The following is an 18,218-nucleotide window of genomic DNA, read 5'->3' on the forward strand; positions in this document are numbered from 1 at the left end:
GCTCGTCCCCCAACCCGGCGCGACAGGCTTGCAGCCGCGCACAGTTCCCGAGCGGGTGGCACAGTTGTGCGTGCGGCGCCGCGCGGGAGCTGGACGCAGAGAGGCGGCTCTTCGGCTGAGGAGGGATCTTGAGGCTGGAGACTAGGCAAAGCAGGCGTGGGCCGCGAAGAAAGCGGGGACTGCAAAGGCGCTTCCGCGCACACTATTGTTGTTGTTGTATATTTTGCATTGTGCGTGCCTGAATGGCGGGGTCAAGGGCAAACACGTGGCCAGTCGCGCTGAAAGGAACCTCGGCGGGGCCTGCGTGCCCACAGGCTTCCGCGCCCTAACACCTGCCCCTGGGAGGGCGCGGCACCCAGAGAACAGCAGCGCGAGCGTCATGCAAATCACAGAGTTTTGCAATGTTTGATCGCAGCCGCCTGTTCCGAGTAAAACGTCGGGAAAGGTGGCTGGAACTTAGAGGAGGACGACGGTCCCGTGTCACGTGGGGAGAACCCCCCTGGTCCTGCCGCCTCTGGTCCCGAGGTCCCCTTAGCCCGTGCAAGGGTGCTGGGAGCGCGCAGTGAGGAGGTCGGACCTTATGCTCTAGAAGGAAAACATTTGCGTGATGGACTTGTCTCTGAGCCGAGAGGCATCGAAATTATCAGCATTTTATGGAAATGCAGAGGCTCTCTGTAAATTGTCTGTGGGACCCGCAGTGTTCTGTCTGAACTGCTTGGCCTCCTGTCCATTTTGAGGTCGTTGTTTTCTCACATAAGATTTCATGAAAATTACAATCTCTTTCAAGATGACGTCAGAGGGATGTTATCCAAGAACACATCTGCAGATGCTAAGTTAGTTCTAGTCCACTTATTTCATTCCAGCAAGTTCAATTCAGTAAATGTATACTGAGCCCTAGAAGTTGCTGAGAACTAGGCTAAGTATTGTATAGACAAAGAGAGAAAACAAAAGTGATACTGGATCTGTTTTCTTCTGACTTATTTGGTACATGTATTTTATTCCCAAAGCATTTTTTCTTTCCAGATGACCCACTTTAAATTATTCTTGTCCTTTAAAGTTGTTATTTGAATATTCCATGCAGAAACAACCAGTTTGCTCAAGGAACTACTTGTATAAGAATATTCCATCCATCTCATTATTGTCTGCATTTCAATAGATTGTTTTTGTCAAGAGATGATGGTTTTAACAGTATTGAGTCACTAAATCCTCCTTACGCTTACTTCTCTTATAGAAAGTGGTTTTCTCCAGCCACTCTAGGCTCTTGATGGCAGAATGATTTCGCCCTTAAGATTTCAGGGATGACCCTTTTCCGGTTTATCATATAGTGGATATTTCAACCCTTTTACTAATTCAGAAATTAGCAGCCAAAGGTGATCCAACAGTGTAATTTGTTTCTAGGAATTCCCTGCTCCTACAGGTAACTGAGTGTACACACACACACACACACACACACACACAACTTTGCATTTGGATTTAAAATGTTCAAGATTCCATTGTGGCCAGATCTCCTATCTCAAGGCTATCAATTCATTTGAATAATCAGCAAAATCATCAGCCTCCTTTTTAGGCTGTAAACTGGATTTTAAAGATTGACGTTTCTTAAAACTCGAATAGAGTCGGGCTGCAACTGTGTGCCCAGAGGGACCTGAATCATACATACACTGTATAATGAAATACTGTTAGATTTTATTAGCAGATAATTCATGTTCGGGATCTTGAAACTCTAATAGAATTAAATAAACAACTGGGAGAGGGAACCAAATAGAATTATTTGGAGATAAAATTATTTAGCCGAAGTTAGAATGGCAAGGCACTGCTTTTTAAAATTCTTAACTTCACCATTAACTTGTTGAAAGAGAAAGTGTAGAGAACCGAGTACGAGGATTGGCATTGAGGGAGGGCAAGGATCTGTTCTTTTAGCGGTGATATCAACACAGTGGGCAGAAGGGTGATTACTGTGTGCATGCTCATTGTGTCAAGAATCCTAAAGAGAAGTGCACCTGAGGGGGTAAAGACCAACAACACTTCCCTTTATTAACATACCTTTAAAGTTAAACCCTTTAATTCCAACAATTTCTTCCCACTTCATACAAAATCACATCATAAGATTCTGACCCCCCCCCCACCCCCCCAGCAAGAGGCAGTAAAAAAGAGGTTACAGTGTGGATTAAATTGAAAATTGTCAATGAGTTTTTTATATTCAAGAGTAACTGAGCCACAGCATTCTAGTTATAAATTAAGAATTACTTTTCTTTCATGGAGATCAAGTAAGTTCCAGAAGCAACTTCTTGATTCTCCTATTTCTGGAGGAGTCTAGAAACAGATAATGGGAGCAAACTGAGTCTGCAATTCTAGGGAGTTTTGGGGGGTAGGGAGGTAAATGGGGAGAAGCTTGTAGCTGTCATTTTAGGACCCTGCTTAAACATACAGAAGTTTTGAGCTTGAACACACTGCAGAGTAATTGTTTTCCAGTCTGTCCACCCTTCTGGACAGGGAGCTCCCTTGAGAGCAAGGGCTGTCCGATTAATGCATCTTCCCAGAGGATCTCACCAGGCCTGGTATTCAGTAGGTGCTCCAAAAATGTTTGAAGAAAGATGGAACAGAGGGAAAAGCATAGTATAAATAAGGATGGCTTTTTATGATATCAATAGATCTTAAGACAATGGAAAATGTGAGATCTTGGTTCAGGGGTGGAAACACCAGGAAAATGAGAATAAATCAGAGCAAAGTAATGCAATTGATTAGAGCAAATATTTCCACTCCAATTTTTGGTTAACTTCATGGGCGTGTGCATGTCCAGTGAAAGGGAGAAATTTAATATTGACCAAAACGGGGTTCTTGAGTCTGAGAGACTGAGGTGGGAAGTGAGCCACGGGTCAAACGGGAAAGAGCATCTTTCCCGCCTACTATTCAGATGAGCAGCCGGGCGTCGGCTCCAGGGAAACTACATTTCCCTTGGTGCCGCAAAAGAGCGGGAGAGAGCGTGGGCTCAGCCTGGGCGCGGGGCACTTCGGGAATTGTAGTTTCCACTTGGCCCTCACGAGGACCGGAGCCTTAGGCGTGTGCTAAAGTAAGCCCACGTGATCGGAAAAGCCGCGGTTTGCCTTTGAGCCGGAACAAGATGGCTGGGTTGACCGGCGCCGGGCCTCCGAGCGGACCAATTGGTTGCCTCGAGCGAGACGTTGGCGTTTGAAATTAGCCAATGGCAGTCACACGCTGGAGCTTCCTCTCCGCCTCTTCTCGCCCAGCCCGCGAGTACTCGGAGGAAAGCGAGGAGGTGGTGGTGGCGGCCAGCAGCGGCTAAGTTGCTTCGAGGGGGAGTCCAAGGTAGCAGGGACGAGGCGACGGGACGCTGGGGCGGATTCTTGGGGGACATCCCAGGTCCGGAGCCGGCAGTGCCATCCAGGGGAACCCGTTTGGCTTCCATCCCTCTTGCTTTATTTTAGGAGCGTCCAGGGCGGTAGGCCCGGCGGAGAGGCCGGGGTGCGGGAGCCCGCGGAGGGTTAGGGGTGTCCCGGCGCGGGCGAGGCAAATTGGGGCGCCTGGAAGGGGCGGCGGTGGGTGGGGGGTGAGTCCTGATTGCGGCGGGCGCGCTGATGCTGCGCAGGCGCAGACTCCCGGTCGCCGACGTTCTCTAGGTCCCTCCCCCGCAAGACAGCCCCCCCCCGCCGCGCGCCCGTAAGGAACCCGTTGTCCGTGAACCCCCCGGAATGCTCGGCCTGCCGTCAGCCCAACACCCCATCCTGGACCCTTGGGGAATGACTGGTCGCTTGTTCCGTAGATGACCGGTTCTAACGAGTTCAAACTGAACCAGCCACCCGAGGACGGCATTTCCTCGGTGAAGTTCAGCCCCAACACCTCCCAGTTCCTCCTGGTCTCGTCCTGGGACACGTCGGTGCGCCTCTACGACGTGCCTGCCAACTCCATGCGGCTCAAGTACCAGCACACCGGCGCCGTCCTGGACTGTGCCTTCTACGTAGGTGTCCTCAGTTCGCGCACCTGCCCGCTTTGTTTCGGGATGTCCTGTGTTGGGAGCGTCCTTCCACTAGTGTCGGGCAGAAAAGCTTCTGTCGGTGGTGGTTTGGATAGCACTTCACATTTTCCCGAACACTGGTCTTGAGACAAATACAGTTTTTTGGGGGGAGCTGGGGTTATGCAGATGTCTAGATGTCAAAAAGAGTAACCTTGCAAACTTTGTGGATATATGACATTTGTATTTGAAATTTGCAACAAGACGGTAAAATTTGGTTGCCCTTATCAAAAGGAAGGTTTTTTTGTTTTTGTTTTTGTTTTTTTAAAAAGCTAGGATATAGGAATACCTATGTGCTCTCAGCCAGTGTGGTGAATAATCCTTCCTTAATTTGCTGATGTTAATTTTGGTGACCAGTTATTTGCTGTATTTTGTGTGCGTGTGTGTGTGAGAGCCCAGTGTACATCATCCTGAGCATAAAGTGAACAGTTGGCTGTAGAAACAGGAATTTTGAAATTCTTTATAAACGTCTGTAACTTTTGAATGACTTGAAACTTTTTTTTTTTGTAGGATCCAACACATGCTTGGAGTGGAGGATTAGACCATCAATTGAAAATGCATGATTTGAACACTGATCAAGGTAATATGCCACATTTATACCAGTTTATGGTTTTCTCAGCTAAGGTACTGAAGTGTAAATGTTTATTTAAGAAGAGTGGTTCCTGAATTGCTTAGTTTCCAAGTTGTTTACAAATAAAAGTGGCTTAAGTTTAGGACTTTTTGTTTAAATGCTAACCGTAAAATTACTGAGCACAGAATAATGTCCATGTACTTTTTCAGTAAATTCATTTCCATGTAGATCACCACTCCAGGTGTTTACATGAAGTTACCCTTAAGTGTTTGACCTTTACCTGTCCTCAGAAGTGGACTGGATGCCATAGTAATCTACCGCTCATTAAAATTTTCCAGGACAGTGCTGATGTCTGAGTGCTCTCTTTTCAGAAGCTCATTTAGTTCAGACTGAAGGATGATAGGTTTTTAAAAATCTGATGTTATAAAATAGCCAGTCCTGTCCAGCTGCTGTATTAATTCTGTTTGTGTGATGATTTAGCGTAGAATATGCTTCAGTTGCATTTATTGAATGAATAAGACGATGACACTTTTTTTTTTTTTTCCCACTTAATTTCTTCGAGGCCCGGATAGGAAATGTCTTAACCAATTTTTTATGTTGACTTTGGAGCAGAGCAGAAAGGGAATGGAACTCAAATGAATAGAATCTCTTGGAGCATTAAAAAGATTTTTTCTGTATATGCATATATTAGGTATAGATGTGCTTGAAGCAGTTGGCAAGGCACGAAGATAGGACTAGCTGAGGATGAGCTGGACAGTGGGAGGATGGAAAGAAGATGAACACAATATTTTGTCAAAGAATAACTCAGAAGAGGTGATTTCAGGAAAGTCACTTTGTCGTGTAATTTAGAACTGCATAACTATTTGGTTTTGTTAGCTTATTATACATAGTAAGTTAGCTTGTGGTTTTGGGTCCTATTTGTTGGAAAATTTAGGAGGAAAAAAAAAACATGGAAATACAAAGATTTTTGATATGGAGACCATAGTTAAGGGAATTAGCTGTTTACTCTCAGGTGGTCATTGTTAAACTACATGAGGTCCTCTTTTTCTTGTTTAAGTGATATAGAGGGAACACAAGCAGGGGGACTGGGAGAGGGAGAGGCAGGCTTCCCACTGAGCAGTGAGCCCCATGTGGGTCTCCATCCCGGGGCCCTGGGATCATGATCTGAGCTGAAGGTAGACATGTAATGACTGAGCCACCCAGGCACCCCTTAAATGATATATTTTTTAAATAGGTAGTTTTCCTGTTTGAGGATCAGGACCACATACTGTTCTTTGTCATACCCTTAGCACATGACATAGATTTGGCACATACTAGACATTTAGGAAATGTTCGTTGAATGAATGGATGAGATAGTGTGAAGAGTTGAAATTGAAAGGAAAGAAATTGCCTTTTGGAAATCTGACCCACTGTGAAAACCAAGTGAACTTGTCATGAGACTTTTCTGCCTTCCTTATCCCCCAGCTTTCAGATATCCTGTTAGATCACGTAAACAAGTTTCTTATAAACATTGGCTTTAATGCAATAAATTTTACCCAGATCCAGAAGACCAGACCCATCGTTTCATTCAGGAGGTATTTGAGTACCTACCATGTATCAGAACCTGCGGTAGATAAAGTCAGAAGTATAGAGTTGAATAAGGCTTCTTATTTTAAGGAATCTAGAATCATTGTAAGGAAAAAACCCAGATATGCCACCAATTTAATATAATGTGAAATTCAGGTCAGCCTTTGGTAGGAACCATGTTAGTGAATCAAACTATGTGTTGTAAGGTGAACAGAGAGTGATGGGTGATGGTTTGTAGTCATGGAGAAATTTTTTTGTATGCAGGCATTTTCATTGAGTTGGTGGAAGCGGATTCATTACAGTTTAATGAGTTTTTCCTTCTATTGTTCACTTGAGGAATCTTTGTTTAGTGGAGGTAATGAAGCTGGGTGATTTTATTTTATTTTTTTCTTTTCCCTCTTGCAGAAAATCTCGTCGGAACCCATGATGCCCCTATCAGATGTGTTGAATATTGCCCAGAAGTGAATGTGATGGTGACAGGGAGTTGGGATCAGACAGTTAAACTGTGGGATCCCAGAACTCCTTGTAATGCAGGGACCTTCTCTCAGCCCGAAAAGGTAGGCTCTTGACATTCATAATAGGAATTTTAATCTTTGGGGTGATTTGATTTGATACACAGTTGGTGAGTATGGTGTTGAATTTGAAGGTTAATTAAGAGTTGATGAGGGGTGTCCGGCTGGCTTAGTCGGTAGAGAACATGACTCTTGATCTTAGGATTATGAGTTTGAGCCCCACATGGATGAGGCCTAGAGATGAGTTTTAAGAGGTTGGTTTTTTTGAAGAGAGGGATTGGATTTTGGTATTTGGGTCTATTTTTTTTTTCTGTTTGTTGTCATCTCTGTACTGGATGGTAGTCGCTTTTAAATAAACCCACTGCTCTGTATTGTAAATGCTTGAAATCCCAGGACGGAGAAGCAACTCCGTGCCTTTTTGGAGAAGTCATTTAGCAAAGGCTGTTGGATTGCCTTAAACGGGGTTTGACGTGCCCAGACCAGGAAGTGGGACAGAGCATCACTCATTTTCACTTACCACCTGAGGTTTCATTTGAGTGGACTGTTAAGAGGGTGGAGTGGGTTATCACTTGAAATTAGTGAGAAAGGTATTCTGTATTCCCTGGGTTTTGCCATTTATTAATTTATTTTTAATGTTGGCAGATGGTGTTTGAAGGCTCTCCTGAAGAAAGCTTTTTAAAACCCAAACTTTGTGTTGTTCTGACCTTTTGATCTGTCCAATGAAAGTGTAATTGAGCTTTGTTGCTGGATCCTCATCAGACTTTATCAGGTGGTAGTTAATTTTAAAGATTGATTGTCTTAGCAGTTTAAAGGTATCCTTCACTCCAGTCTATTTCCTTAGTGTAAATATACTATTCAGTTCCTGTTAGCCATCATTATATACTGTAGTGCATCCAAAGAGCCATTATTTCTGTCACATCACAGTCGAATCTACTCCTGGCAAGACCTTTGTTCAGAATAAAATAATTGCATTGTTTCTAGTTTTGATTTATGGTTTTATGTAACATGTTAAGAGCTGTGATAAATTGCTGACAGAATATCGTATAATGGACAGCCGCACTGAATCAAGCTGCTTATTGGTTCAGCAAGGTTCATTATGTCACTTTTTTTAATACTTTCTTTGATAAATGTATACACCTAGTCACTGGCATGACAGTGGTTTCACATGATTTACGATCAGTGGGGATAGAAAGCCCTGTTAGAAGCTTGTGTGTCACCTGTATAGTAAAGATTTAAGATAAAATTCCCAATCTGATTGTACTGTTATAAATCGATCTCTTTCTGGATTCTGTGTTTTTTAAGTTTGCCATCTCACTGTTGCAGGTTAGTTTCTGTTTTTCTGCAAACACTGTGTTTTCCTGAATAAAGTGCAGTAGATCTTGCCTTTCTCTTATTTATATCTGCTTATGGTAATCTACTGTTTTGAGTCTTCTTAATTCCTCGCATTTCCCTTAGTCAAATTAGTTGTTGAACTTTAAGGTCAGAAATCTGAGACTCTTGGATTGTTGTATTGTTAAACCTAACTTGGTATTTTGGGGTGGTAGTATAGAGTTAACACATTAGTAATTATTAACCTTGTAGTTTAGTGACTGAATGTTAAAGAGATGTCTTAGCAGGCCATGGGCTCTCTTCATTTTTTAATAGTGATTCTTCAGGTTTTCAAATATTAAATCAGATTAAATTAAAGTTGGTTCTTAGTTGAAAGTAACAACCAGAGTTAGTCTAGACTTCTAGTGAAGTCTAGATTTAAAAAAAAAATTATTTAACATGATCAGGAAAATTTATTTTGTCACCATTTTCATGAATTCGCTATTTGCATTTGACATAATTTGAAAGCAAACCACTTGAAATACTTGCAGGAAATTCTGTGATTTATTGTAAAGGAATTTTATGGAAATTTAAAAAAAATACTGTAAAAAGGGCATTATATGGGGAAAATAAATGCATTTAAAGGAGAAAATGCTTTTTAAATTTTCGCTAAAGATGAACTTTGTCTTGAGTGTTTAGTAGGATGTCAGGGAACAAGAATGTGTTTTGTCACATGCCAGACCACTGTCCTTGTCTTTTAATTTTGAGTACATGTGCCACCAACAGCAACTAAGCAGGTAATTAATGATGGCTCCTTCATTCTTCTTGGAAAGGCCTATTTATTCACTGTGACAGCTAGAAAATCAAGATTTTTAGAGTTACAACGGGAAATCTTTTTTTAAAGGGCAGTCATAGAAAAATAACTTGGAAAATTATTATTTTGTGAAAAGCTAGAAACCTGTTGAGAGGTATCTTGAATTGTTATTATGGCTTTATTATCTCCTCTTTGAGTAGTTTTTACACTTTCGTGTTGTTAACTAAATGAAACAAAAAGACTGGAAAAATAGCTTAATAATTGAATTTGTTTTAGTAACTAAGAGAATTAAGTTTTCAAAAGTGTTTTTGCGGAGTTAATTATAATGTACATTATATGATCCATGGCTAAGTAGTGAGAATATTTCGGGTTGATGGTTTTGTGCACATTACTTGGTTTATGTAACTGTAGCATTTAAAATTTAATAGCTGTGTTTGCGAACCTGATCAGCTAACTTTTTTATGGTTTCACAATTAGTGGACTTCTTTGGGGGACAGAATGGCCTGTTCAGGCAAGTGGGTGGATTTTAGTAAGTTTTGGTTTTTCTTGAAAGGTGTACACCCTCTCAGTGTCTGGAGACCGGCTGATTGTGGGCACTGCAGGTCGCAGAGTGCTGGTGTGGGACTTACGGAACATGGGCTACGTACAGCAGCGCCGGGAGTCCAGCCTCAAGTACCAGACTCGCTGCATCCGGGCATTTCCCAACAAGCAGGTACTGACCTGTCCCCACCCCACCCCCACCCCCTGTTTGCGAATTTGAAAATAAGAGGATCTCATCTCATTGGTCACTGCCTTTTAAAGCTTTGCTTTTTCAAAAGCATTTTGAGGCTGATTTAGAATTTGCTGTAGTTACATTTCCAACAGCCCTGTGTTACAGAGCAGTGTGTTAACCCAGTTTCAGAGAAGATCTCGATGTTCAGAGGGGTTAATTAATCTACCAGTGGTTTGACTGGGGGCCTTCCGATTCCCTTGGTCCAGGATGCTTGACAGGTGGACGGTAATCAGGGAGCAGTTCGCACGTATTTCAATTTACCAAACCAGTGAACTCAGATTTAAATCTGGAAATATACAGGGTTATGGAATTTGCTGTTCTCTTTTTTTTTTTTTTTTTTTTTGCCTCTTTGTAACTCTGATACTAATAGAGTTCTTCAGCTGGTCTGACAGCAGAACTTGGATTTTTTTTTTTTTTTTTTTTTTTTAAAGAGAAGATGATAATCCTTATGTAATGACTACCTCTTAAAACACACGGTGGGTTCCCCTCCTGGTCATCACTACTGAACAAGACTGCCCTGTTTATTAGTGAGCCCCTTTCCCCTGAAATCCTTAGAAGTTTGAAGGAGAGTTGGTGGTGGGATCAGCTACTGTAAGAATTTTATGAGAGGAGACGTCATTAAAAACAGCAGATATCTTTGAAATCTTATGCTCTTTTTCAGTGGTTGACGAGCTGACTGCAATTATGTCAGTTATTCTCTTGGCCCTTTATCTCAAAGGGCTGGTACCTCAAATGGTGATCACAGTTCTTTTTCTCAGGAAATTGTGAATTTCCATTGAAGATAAGACATTGCAATTATGTGACTTAAAGATTTCACTATGTGATTATAAGATATCCTTGCATTTCTAAATATTATTTTTATGTCTTAAGTCTGAAACTTTGTTAGAACATGTTTCTAGTTGGTGATGGAAGCTTAAGATTTCACTGATGTGTTTTTTTTCTCCCTAAGTAGTTTTTGAGGAATAATTCTTCTTCATACCTTCAGAATTTAAAAAGTAAATAAAACATAGGGTTCATATTTATCATATCTCTTAGTTTCTTTGACATATTGTCATTTCAGGGGAAGGTGAGAAAGGTTTGAAATAGTAAACCACTTTGAACATCGTTGAAAATCTGTGTTGTTTGTGTGTGAACTCAACTTGCTGTAGTTACATGCAAGAGGCAGAATGACTGAGGCAGAAGGCTGGTGTTCTAGTTGATTTGGATCGTTGATAATCACCCCCCCCCCCCCGAAGGACACACAGTTCTGATTTTTGTTTTTTTTTTCTTTTTTTAAGATTTTATTTATTTATTTGACACAGAGAGATATAGCGAGAGAGGGAACACAAGCAGGGGGAGTGGGAGAGGGAGAAGCAGGCTTCCCGCCGAGCAGGGAGCCCAATGGGGGCTCAATCCTAGGACCCTGGGATCATGACCTGAGCTGAAGGCAGATGCTTAACAACTGAGCCACCCAGCTGCGCCCCAGGACACACAGTTCTTAAGAGTTGTTGGAGGTGTAGAGGCACAGAGCACAGCAGATTATATCCAAGTGATGGAACAAGTTTGAGCCCCGTCTGGACAAGACAACAAACAAATGATACTGAAGCACTTGAAAATTCTTGTCTAGATGTGACAGAATTACTAGATGTGTTAGCCTTATTTTTCTTTTTTTATAGAACGGGTATAAATGTTAAACTCTTGGCCCGGTCATAGCTATGTTAGTGTAGTTTAAAACCTGTACCTGGTTAAAACCTGGCCGTACTTAGCTTTCATTTCTGAAATAATCCTTTTTAATGCGGATTGAAGTTGGGAATTAGTGCCTTGTTTTTGGGAGCTGGAGTCACCAGGTTTGTCCTTCTCTGGTTCCTTCTTGGCAGGGCTATGTATTAAGCTCCATAGAAGGCCGAGTGGCAGTTGAGTACTTGGACCCAAGCCCTGAGGTGCAGAAGAAGAAGTACGCCTTCAAGTGTCACAGACTGAAGGAGAACAACATCGAGCAGATCTACCCGGTCAATGCCATTTCCTTTCACAACATCCACAACACATTTGCTACAGGTATACAGTGTGGCATGTGCGCCTACGTCCCATCATTGCGATAATGATTTTGCTTTATTTTATTTCCATTAAATTAATTGTAGAGAGAGAAGGAGATGAGGGGTAGAGGGAGGGGAGGGGGGTGGGAGAGAATCCTAAGCAGACTCCACACTGAGCGCAGAGCCCACCACGGGGCTCACTCTCCCAACCCTGAGATCATGATCTGAGCCAAAATCCGGAGTCAGACGCCCAACTGACTGAGCCACCCAGCGACCCGACAGTTTTGCTGTAATTGAACACTAGACAGTTAAACTTAGAGTTTTGAAAAAAAAAATTAGGCTTGCTTTTTCTGATACGTAGGGAGTAAAAATTTTACATGATCTTCTGGGGAAAATGTAACTTCTGTGACCTTAGAAATTAACCATGAAGGGTAATAGTTTTTTTCTGTACGTGGGTTTTGTTTTTTTTTTTTTTTAAGGATTTTATTTATTTATTTGATAGACCATGATCACAAGTAGGCAGAGAGGCAGGCACAAAGAGAGAGGGGGAAGCAGGCTCCCTGCTGAGCAGAGAGCCTGATGCAGGGCTCAGTTCCAGGACCCTGAGATCATGACCTGAGCCGAAGGCAAAGGCTTAACCCGCTGAGCCACCCAGGCGCTCCTGTACCTGGTTTTAAGAACCATTTTACCTCTTTTGAAATGACTTGCAGGTGGCTCTGATGGATTTGTAAACATTTGGGACCCATTTAACAAGAAGCGGCTGTGCCAGTTCCACCGGTACCCCACCAGCATTGCGTCTCTGGCCTTCAGTAACGACGGGACCACGCTCGCAATAGCATCGTCGTATATGTATGAAATGGATGACACAGAACATCCCGAAGATGGTATCTTCATTCGCCAAGTGACAGATGCAGAAACAAAACCCAAGTGAGTATGCTTCACCTGTATTTGAGCCTTTTCTCGCATTCAACCCAGGATTTATTAATTTTTCTAAATTCATGAATAGCATTGTTGATGCCTGTTCGATATTACAGCTGACTGTAGGGTTGGACTTGATTTTATCTTGTTCTCCCAAGCTTTCAATATCCGTAGGTTGATAGACGTCTGATGGATAAAATTGTGCCTAGTTGTTTGGTAGAGAAGAATGTCAAACTCTCATTCTTCTTGAATAGGCGCTATTATTTGAATCTCTGGAGTTATTACCAGCTCATTGCTTCAAAATTAAGTTGAGGAATTCAAGAATAATTTATTTTAGCAAATTCTATTTAAGATATTTAAGAATTTGAACTGCCAAAAATCTTTCCTCTCCACAGAGGTTGTTTCTTTAATATTTACACAAAAGCGAATGACCTTCAGGTCTTACTGAAAACCCAGAGTAATATGGCCTTGCCTGGAATAGCAAATTTCCGTAGTTTTGAAATTTTCATAGCTGTCTTTGGCTTTTGGTTGTAACTGTTGACAGGGACGGACGATTTACATTTTTTTTGGTACCAACAGGGCAAAGCTCTTTACTTAATTACCTGCACCAGGTCTGAGGGAAAACTGATACTTAGGTTCTTGTTAAACCGTAAAATACCTACCCCCCCCGGGGGTCTTTGTCCCTGTTCTCTGTCCCTCTCTACCTAGGCCTCAGTAAATACGGAATAACTGAACGTTTTCAGGATTCTTCTACTTGTCTGAGTTAAAATGGTTTAACATACTTGCTAAATTGGTTGAGTCCCTAAAAGGGGGCAGAGTAGTAAATATTCAATTACATGCATACTTTCACAGGTTTGATTTTTGCAAAGACTTAGCATGTGAAGCCTGTTGGATAAAGGGCTGTGTTTGCTTATAATCTCTCACTTTTGTGTTTCCTGTCCTGGCCGGCCATTTTGATCTCATGCTGTTCTTTTTTCTTTTGAACTTGTAGGTCACCCTGTACTTGACAAGATTTCATTTACTTAAGTGCCATGTTGATGATAATAAAACAATTCGTACTCCCCAATGGTGGATTTATTACTATTAACAAAGAAACCAGGGAAATATATTAATTTTAATATTATAAGAACCTGAAAATAATGGAAAAGAGGTTTTTATTGATTTTTTTTTTTTTAAATGAACACTCTTAAGTGCATGAGATGGTTGATGGTTTGTTGCATTAAAGGTATTCTGGGCAAACGAAATTGGAGGGCAGTGACCGCACTTTTGAGAATCAGTTTTGACCTTGGTAATTTTTGTTTCCGCTGTGGAAATACATGTTTGTAAATAAATATAGGTAATAAAAATCCTTTTGCATTCTTTCTGGACCTTAAATGGTGGAGGAACAGGCTCTTGAGCCATTTGTTTCTTTTGCTGGTTGTAGTTGCTAATTCGAAAGCTGCTTCAGACCGCCTCATGAGGAGGTTAATCTACAATTAAACAGTATTTCCTCTTGGCCGCCCATTATGTTCCGAAGCAGATGGGTCATCGTTTCCTGGGCTGTTCCACAAAGCAAGGTTAAGGTTAGACTCCTGGGAATCAGCTAGTTTTCAATCTTATTAGGGTGCAGAAGGAAAACTAATAAGAAAACCTCCTAACTTCATTTTGTGACTGTAAACAATTATTTATTAGCAAACAATTGATCCCAGAAGGGCAAATTGTTTGAGTCAGTAATGAGCTGAGAAAAGACAGAGCATATCTGTATATTTGGAAAAATGATTGTAGCGTAATTGTAGTACATTTCGACAGGCATCTTTTTGGACCTGTTTCTGTCTCTAAATGAATTTTTGGAAACATTAACGAGGTTTACATATTTCTCTGACATTTATATAGTTCTCATGTCCATTGCAGTTGCCCAGCCGCTGGTGATTAAGGTTAAAAAGAAAAAATTATAGCGAGAATGAGATTCACTTTAATGTAATGCCCTGAAGCAGAACACGAACTTAGCTTGGTCTATTCTAGCGAGTTCCAAATAGTATTTTTGTGGTCAGACTTCGGTGTTTATTTATATTATTTGCAAATGTGTGTTTTTGAATGGGCCTTGGACCCTTACTGAAATTTACACATGACGTGGTTTTTTTTTTTTTAATTTTTTTGATACAGAGAAAGTCTTGCTTTTATTTTGTAAGCATTTCAGTGAAAACTTAGTGGTAAGTGTGAACCCATCTTTTGAAATGTATTTTCTTCATTGCAGGTCCACCTAATCATCTCGTGAAAGTGGTTTCTCTATGGCAAGCTTTGTTTTGCTTCCTACAAATACATACTCATCCCCTAAGGGATGCGTTGTAGTCATTGTGGACACCTTATTTAGTATGTGGATTTCTCTGTTTTCTGTCTTAAAAAAACTTGTCCGTGTGCCCTTCCATGCTGACTTTGTGTAGGATGAGGAGTCTTTGTGTCCTTGGGTGATAGTCCGAAGAATTGTTTTTACCCCCAGAAAGCCCAGTTGCTGTTTCGGAGCAGCTTGAGCTCTTTTTGTAAAATAATCTAACCCTGTTATTGCTGTGCTGTCTAATAAATCAGAGATTCAGAACCCTTAAATGTTGGATGTTTTTAAATGCTGGTAATTAATGTAATTTACTTCATAAAAAGGCTTCTGTAAAGCAAAACTCGTTTCATCAAGGGCCTGGTAGGGATGACATTTTACCTTTAAGTCCACACGGCCTCGTTTAATTACGTCTGTTTTTGTGTACGTTGGGGATTCAGTCCTGGCTAAAGTGATCTGTTGGAGTTCTGCCATTTCCCTCGTGCCCTCTTGCTGGATCAGCAGGGGCCTTGAGCCAACTGTGTAGCTTCGCAGGGTGGGCACAGACAGGGTGGCAGCTGACGGGCACCCTTCGGCCTGACTCTCCTGTGCTGGTGCAGTAGGGGTCCTGCGGCTCCCCCGTCCGTGGGCGGGTGCAGTCATCATACGCGCCTGCACAGAGCCGGGTGACGGACCCGTCTGTACTTCTCCATCAAACGCTAAATCAAAGTGAAGCCCTTGGGATGGTAAATAATGTAACAGCCAGAGACTAACTGATGGCATTGGTGCTGGAGTGTGATTATGTGCTTTTCAGACTCCTAACCACTTGGTTGAGGACAAAGCATAAATTGAAAACATTGTTTAACTGAAAGGGAATTACTATGGTGTTGTAAAAGGTGACTAAAATTAAAGCAATGTTGGGGACCTGTTTTGAGTTCGTGGTGTGGGAGGGCTGTTTTTGTACTTCTATCTGCATGTCTTCTTTCTCTTGAAACCGGATGTGTCTCAACCTGAAGGTGTCTCCTGGCCTCCCTTGTGGACCTGCTAACCTGCTTGCTCTCCTTCACGGTTTGCCTGTTTAAGATTACGGCCACCTTTCCCCCCAGATGACCCAGGGATAAAAACCTTAGTGTTCTCCTTGATTTCCTTTGTCCCTATCCTCTTCAGTGTTTTTAAGTGTCTTTTCTGATGATTTTTCTTTCTACTGCCCCTCTCCCACTGCTGCTCACCCACCTGGGATGTGCAGCAGGGTTGGGGCTCTGCCCCGAGTTCTGCATCTGCTGGAACAGTGACTTTCAGACTTTTTTTTTTTTTTAATTTTATTTATTTATTTGAGAGAGAGACAGTGAGAGAGAGCATGAGTGAGGAGAAGGTCAGAGGGAGAAGCAGACTCCCCATGGAGCTGGGAGCCTGATGTGGGACCCGATCCCGGGACCCCGGGATCATGACCTGAGCCGAAGGCAGTCGTCCAACCAACTGAGCCACCCAGGCGTCCCAACTTTCAGACTTTTTTAGCTGTGATCCAAGTAGGAAATACATTTGGACTGAAATCCAGAACACACAGAGGTCAATCCAGTATGTGTAATAGAGACAAATTTCATAAAGTATTCCTTGTTCTTTGTACCTATGATGTATCTGTTCGGTTTTTTTTTTTTTTTTCTTCTTTTTCCTTTTTTTTTTTTTTTTTTTTTTTTTTTAAGAAATGCTGGTTTTGGGGGCACCTGGGTGGCTCACTGGTTAAGCCTCTGCCTTCAGCTCAGGTCATGATCTCAGGGTCCTGGGATCGAGTCCCACATCGGGCTCTCTGCTCTGCAGGGAGCCTGCTTCCTCCTCTCTCTCTCTCTCTCTGCTTGCCTCTCTGGCCACTTGTGATCTCTCTCTGTCAAATAAATAAAATCTTAAAAAAAAAAAAAAATGCTGGTTTTGGTCCCCTGAACTGATTTTTTTTTTTTTAAAGATTTTATTTATTTATTTGACAGAGAGATCACAAGTAGGCAGAGAGGCAGGCAGAGAGAGGGGAAGGGAAGCAGGCTCCCTGCTGAGCAGATAGCCGGATGTGGGGCTCGACCCCGGGATCATGACCTGAGCCGAAGGCAGAGGTTCTAACCCACTGAGCCACCCAGGCACCCCTGAAATGATTTTTATAACACATGCCTTGCCACCTCTAATTTGAGAAGGCTGCTCTATGCCACGTAAGACTTTAAAAATAGTTGCTCTGTTTCTCATGCTGTGCTTGGGATTGTCTGGTGCGCCCCACTGCTCATAGAAGTCCCTGAATCACTTACAAGAAGGTATGTGCCCAAGGCCTGCAGATCACCTGGAAGCCACTGCTGACTGTCCAGGTGCTCTCAGAAGAATGGGGCGGGGCTGACCACGGGGGACTCTGACAAGTAGATGGATATGTGGGGGTAGCAGTACCTGGTTTGAGTTCTGTGTAGAAACTTCAGGGTACATCCGCAGGTCCTCTGTTCTGGGGAAAATCCAGGCCCGATTGGACCAGGGCCAGACTGAAATTTGCCTTTGGCATTCAAGCCCTTTATTGTTTTGGTTCTGTTCTCTGTTGAAGAGGTATGTCCTGAGTTTTGCTGTGCATGAATCTCTTCAGTGAAAGAGGATGGCAAGGTCAAAGAAGATCTCTTCTCCAGGGGGAGGAGGCTCAGTGCACCTTATCCCACTAGGAGCTTGAAGAATTCCACCGGTAGAGACAAGCCTGTTAACTTTGTTAAACCTGGTTTTCTCAAATGCCTTTGCCCCGCACCTCTCCTCCTTGCCGCATTCCCTTCTCCCCGTGCCCTCCACACCCCACAGCCCTAACACTGAGCTTCTTACCATTTCCTGGAGAAAACAGGATTCTGGACTCGGAGTGCTGTTTGCTTTACTGTTGCTCAGATCATGCCACTACCACATTTCACAGACTGCTCGGGCTTTTCCTTTTCCTAAATTGCTTTTTCAGTTTTAATTAGAACCTGCAAGGTCCTGTTCAGGATCCCCTTGGCCACAAAGCCTTCCGACCTTACTCCAGCTCACGAGAGTACATCCTTCCTCAAAGCTTCACAGAGCACCTCCTGTTTACATTGGCTTTAACGTATACTGCCTGGTATTTCAACATTTTTGTGTGTACAGACCTTGCTCCCTTAGTCCATTCCATCAAAAGCAGGGACCACATCTTTTTGTACACTCTGGCACGTGAGCATTGGGCCGCTTTGATACTGCTGGATGATAGAGGGGATCTCTTTTTCGAAAGCAATTTTCAGTATAATTTTGTTTTTTAAGATTGATTTATTTTAGAGGGAGCGCAGACAGCAGGAGGGGCAGAGGGAGAGAGACTCTCCAGCAGACTCCCTGCTGAGCGCAGAGCCCGATGGCAGGGTTCAGTCTCACCACCCTAAGATCACGACCAGATCCGAAATCAAGAGTCAGATGCTCAACCA

At 42.6% G+C, this 18,218-nt stretch overlaps 1 protein-coding gene and 1 long non-coding RNA gene across 3 annotated transcripts; one reads left to right on the forward strand and one right to left on the reverse strand.

The window, feature by feature from the left end:
- Positions 1-3,118: 3,118 nt before the first annotated feature.
- On the forward strand, positions 3,119-15,083 carry BUB3 (BUB3 mitotic checkpoint protein). 2 transcript variants are annotated; one of them, XM_047702877.1, is made up of 8 exons: positions 3,119-3,327; positions 3,782-3,976; positions 4,541-4,610; positions 6,573-6,724; positions 9,355-9,513; positions 11,430-11,607; positions 12,296-12,512; positions 14,737-15,083. In XM_047702877.1, the coding sequence occupies exons 2-8, from the start codon at positions 3,782-3,784 to the stop codon at positions 14,744-14,746; spliced, it is 981 nt and encodes a 326-aa protein (XP_047558833.1). In that variant the 5' UTR covers positions 3,119-3,327; the 3' UTR covers positions 14,747-15,083. The 2 variants fall into 2 exon arrangements, with proteins under 2 accessions (XP_047558833.1, XP_047558832.1); XM_047702876.1 differs by lacking the exon at positions 14,737-15,083 and adding an exon at positions 13,495-13,849.
- Positions 15,084-15,962: 879 nt separating this feature from the next.
- Positions 15,963-16,485, reverse strand: LOC125084909 (uncharacterized). The gene is made up of 2 exons (XR_007122734.1): positions 16,295-16,485; positions 15,963-16,087 (listed from the first exon to the last, which is right to left on the reverse strand). It is a non-coding gene; the product is annotated as an uncharacterized LOC125084909 (long non-coding RNA).
- Between the last annotated feature and the right edge of the window lie 1,733 nt (positions 16,486-18,218).

Source organism: Lutra lutra, chromosome 14 (genome assembly GCF_902655055.1).
Source record: "Lutra lutra chromosome 14, mLutLut1.2, whole genome shotgun sequence".
Lineage (NCBI taxonomy): Eukaryota > Metazoa > Chordata > Mammalia > Carnivora > Mustelidae > Lutra > Lutra lutra.